General features: G+C 58.7%; 1 protein-coding gene across 1 annotated transcript in view; it reads right to left on the bottom strand.

Moving 5' to 3' along the window:
• The window catches only part of CHRD (chordin), an 8,773-nt gene that overhangs the window by 3,240 nt on the left and 1,097 nt on the right, over nucleotides 1-4,436 (bottom strand). The window contains 11 exon segments of the mRNA XM_021714857.1: nucleotides 1-124; nucleotides 399-512; nucleotides 963-1,183; nucleotides 1,511-1,667; nucleotides 2,694-2,813; nucleotides 2,909-3,015; nucleotides 3,168-3,315; nucleotides 3,392-3,474; nucleotides 3,554-3,694; nucleotides 3,776-3,917; nucleotides 4,271-4,358. The exon segment at nucleotides 1-124 is cut by the window's left edge and continues 23 nt beyond it. Of these exon segments, the coding sequence (XP_021570532.1) occupies nucleotides 1-124; nucleotides 399-512; nucleotides 963-1,183; nucleotides 1,511-1,667; nucleotides 2,694-2,813; nucleotides 2,909-3,015; nucleotides 3,168-3,315; nucleotides 3,392-3,474; nucleotides 3,554-3,694; nucleotides 3,776-3,917; nucleotides 4,271-4,358 (1,445 nt within the window).

The raw sequence follows: 4,436 nt of genomic DNA, 5'->3' as shown, positions 1-4,436 counted from the left end.
GCACCGCGGGCAGCGAGGGCAATGCGGCAGCCGCTGCATCCGGAGCCCCCGGAGCTCGTGCTTCTTCGGTCCCGGCGGCCGCCAGGCGCAGGCCGCCCACCTCGCATTGGTTGGCGATGTGCACCTGGGAGGCGAGGCTGGTTGCGAGGCGCCGGGGCTCCCCCTCGCGTCTCCGCCAGCCGCCGCCAGCCAACCTGAGCCGCCTCCGCCCCTGAGCCCCTGAGACAGGACGGCGGGCTGCCAGCCGCCTTAAGTACCTCGTCCGGCTTCATCCTCTCCGCCCGCCAAGGCGTTGGAGACTATAACCCCAGGGCTCAGGAAGAGCGAGTGACTAGTGCGCTGGCACACAGTGCCACGCCAATCTGCACCATGTCTGTTGCCCACGCTGCCCCATCTACCTGCCCTCGAAGCTCCCCTCTGGGGCTGCCCTTGGTGGTGATCAGCAGGGAGGCCGTGCCCTGTGCCAGGTGCTGCAGCAGCTCGGGCTCCAGGTCTTTCACCACACCCTGGGCCTGCGAGAAGAACAAATGATGGGTGGGAATAAGGTACATTAGGGTTGAGCCTATTGCTGCCAATTCCCAGATGAAGAAACTGAGACCCAGGGAGGGTAACTAAGATCTCTGGGGTAGCAAAGCCCATCACCAATGGTGTGGAACTTGGCAGTTGGGCCTTTCTGACTCCGAGGCCATGACAAGGTATCCCACTTCAGGGGGCTTGGCCCATCCCACCTGTTCCTCTAGAGGTCCTGGATATTACATACTACCCAAGGGATTCCACCAGAAGACATAGAAAGGAGAATGAATAATAAAAAGCCAGTCAGATTCATGCCAGGTCTGTCTGACTCTGGAGCCCATGCCAGCTCTGCGGTACCAGGCTGCCTGCTCTCTGCTTCCCCGCCACAACCCCCTTCAAGCTAAAAAAGCAGGTATGATCCAAGCTACCTCCTACCATCACAGCCTCACCTCTGGGCCGTAGAATCCCTTCAGTAGTCGCCGGGGCCCTGGCATCCCAGGAGGCCCCAGGAGGTGGGCAGTGACAGTGCCTTGCTCTGAGCCACCAAGCCCAGCAAGCAGCACTTCATAGTGCAGGTGACAATGGGTATCCAGGGAGAGCCAGGCATGCCCCGCTGCCTGGCTCTTCACGGGGGGCAGCACCAGGGCTCCTGCCAGGGGCACGGGCAGCGCTGGGTCCAGACAGAGGAGAGGCGACGGATGAGAAGGTGGCCTAGGGCAGCCCCTCAATTCCAGCATCCCCCATCTCCCTAACACAGAGCTCCATGTCCACAGATCCAGGGCCAGGGGAGCAGCAAGTATTGCCTGCACCATGGCAACAGGGAGAGGCAGCAGCAGGGCCACCCTCTCCATCCCCACCTTCGCCAAATGCCACCAGAGCTCAGGCACAGAGAAAGATACACCAGGCTCTGGCTCTCTGGCACCATCCCTCACATGCTTGAGTCACAGGTTTGGCGTCTCTAGGAACCAAAGGGCAGGCAGACCACTGGGGCACTCACTATCATGGCGGGCGCTGTGCCCACTGTAGGGCAGGGCAGCCACGTGCCCCCGCAGCTCTCCATCCGGGAAGTCCTTGGTGCCCACATTCAGGAAGAGCTCGTTCTGCAGCAGCATATGAACTCCTCGGGCACCCAGCCCAGGGCAGACACCCACGCCCTGGGAGGCAGGGAAGGATAGGCCTGCCTCAGTTTTCACACAAGCCCATGGTTCTGAAATGTTTGCCCATTCTGTGCCCTCTCTACACCCAGACACACTTCAGCATGCCAGGAACACTGGTTAAAAACTCCGTGGGCCCAGTTTGAAGTCCTTCCTCTATCACTTCCTACCTATATAACAACCTTGAAGAGTTACTTAAGCTCTCTGAGCCTTCACTTCCTTGTCTATAAAATGGGTACTGTGAAGGCCAAAAAACATGAAATGAGGTCACCAATGCAGTAACTGGCACAGAGAAAGACTCAATAACTAGCAACCAGTGCTATCACATGTTTTACTCTATGGTCTACCACTATTCTCCCAGTTCAACTCCTCCCTTTTGACCCCAGGGGCAGAGGTGTCTCAGGTTAGCTGTTGGAGACGCGAAGAGGAGCCCCAGCACCTCTCAACCAGTCTCACCTCCCAGGTGCACATCACCAACCAATGCGAGGTGGGTGGCCATTTGACTGTGAGCTTGCTGAGGACAGGGGCCACATCTGATTTTCTTTTTTTTTTTTTTGAGTTGGAGTCTCACTTCATCGCCCAGGCTGGCTCACGGCCACCCCAGCATCAACCTGCTGGGCTCCGGCTATTCTTCCGCCTAGGCCCTCCAAGTAGCTGGAACTACAGGAGCACGCTACCATGCCTGGCTAATTTTTATTTTTGTTTATTGTAGAGACGAGGTCTTGCCAAGTTGCCTGGGCTGATCTCAAACGTGCTGGCTCAGGCGATCCATTCACCTTGGCCTCCCAAAGTGCTGGGATTACAGACTGAGCCAATGAGCCCAGCCCACATCTGATTTTCTTTGTACTGAAGTCCCTACTCTGGTGCTCACTAAAAATGTGTCAAATGAATAAATGAATTAATGACAGAGACCATGAGTGAGTAAATGATACTAAACATCCGTGCACATCCAACCTGGTTTCCCACAGCCCAGGCACTGGCCCTGGCACATGGGCTTCAGGGCCCAACTCTGCCCAGGAGCCTCACCGTGTGTCCTCCAGGTTGGAGCCCAGTCATGTGGCACAGGACAGTGCGCTGATTCCTCCGTTGAGGCTTGGTCTCCAGTGTCATGGCCACTACCTCACTGCCTGTACCCTCCACTTGCACCTAATGGGTAGAGTTGGGGAGGGCAGAGTGGAAAGGCGGTGAAGGCCTGGAGCCTGCCATCTGCCCTCTCACCTGCTGCTGCCCCTGGCTGTTACCTGGTAGATCAGGGAGCCATTTCCCAGCAGTGTGAGGCTGGCTGAGCCGGCAGCACCCGTCTGGACGGGGACCAGGGCGTCAGCCCCACAAAGGACGCTCTGCAGGACTGCAGAGGGGCAAGACAGACAGGGACAGGCTTACCCCACAGCCACTCACACCCCCCAGCCCCTAGGATCTCTCCTGTCCCCACCCTGTCCCTCTCTCTGGCACATGTCCATGCCTCTCAGTTGTGTGTGCACCAGGCTCCACCCTCCTCACCATCACAGCTCTGCCTGGCGGCGATGGGTCCGCTGATGCGCAGCTCTGGCCCACCTGCCCTCTCCAGCACCATCTGCAGTTCCCCCAGCACCAGCCAGTCCATCTCCTGGACTGTCAGGTTGGGCAGTACCTCAGCAAAGCCTGGCTCCTGCGGCAGAGCAGGGTGTGGTGGGCGACGGCCAGAGGCCAGGGTGGGTGGCGGTGAGATGCAGACCCTCACTCACCTGGGTGGAGGCATTGGCCTGGAGCTCCCGCAGCAGCTGCCCCTGGTGTAGAATCTGGAGCCTCAGGGGAACCTGGGCTAGTCCTGCAAGACCACATGCGTGGACATTGCTCGACCAAGTTCTCTCCCTGCCCTCCTCACACGCTTCCCCCATCCCACTTACCCCCGCTCTTGGGTTCCAGCAGCCCCCGGAAGAGCAGCAAAAAATGCAAGGAGTCCTCCGTGTCGCTGAGAGTGAGCAGGGTGATGCCCCCTACACCATGCTGTGGGGGGCCTTCCAGAGTCAGGATGGCACTGAAGGTCTCTGGAAAGAGGGAGACCATGAGAGCCCGTCGGGAAATCTCCCTTACTCAGAACTTCACATACTGCTGCCTGCTCTCCTCACCTGCAGCCAGGGCCCGGTGCCGGATGAGAGGCCCCCAAACCTCCCCTGAAGGGTGAGTGGGTGTCACGAGCGCCACATGCAGCTGTTCTGCCCTCAGGAGCCGCAGAGACAACCGAGGCACTGCCCGCCACACACCGCAGACCTGAAGCACACAGACAAGAAGACTCAGATGGTGTGCGGGACAGGTGGGCTAAGAGGTCCAGGCCTGGTGAAAAAGGAATATGGAAAGGAGCCCCCAAATCCCCCTAGGAAGCTTAAGAAGGAACCCTGAAGCCAGATGCTGGGGTTCAAATCCTAGCTCCACCACTTACTAGCTGTGTGACCTTGAACAAATCACATTCTGCTACTGAGTCTCAGTTCCCTTATCTGTAAAATGGGCACCATAGTGTCAGTGTCTTCCTCCCACGGGTTGTAAGGACTAAAGGAGGCAATGCAGAGCATGCTCCCAGCACAGTGCCCAGACTGGATAAGGGCGGGCAAATGGCATCATCTCACCAGGCCATCTTGGGAGGGAGCCGCAGGGTGTTCAAACAGGACACTGCCATTGGAGTCTGCGAAGCGGATCCTGGTGGGGCGGTCCAGCCTGGGAATGTGAGGTCGGTGAGGCCGGATTCTGAACCAGAAGCAGCCCCTCCCGGCTCTCCCAGTCTCCCTCCCTGCC

This window comes from Carlito syrichta, unplaced genomic scaffold (genome assembly GCF_000164805.1).
Source record: "Carlito syrichta isolate Samal-C Ts95f unplaced genomic scaffold, Tarsius_syrichta-2.0.1 Scaffold305827, whole genome shotgun sequence".
NCBI classification, from domain to species: domain Eukaryota; kingdom Metazoa; phylum Chordata; class Mammalia; order Primates; family Tarsiidae; genus Carlito; species Carlito syrichta.
This window is presented reverse-complemented; position numbering and strand designations above follow the sequence as displayed.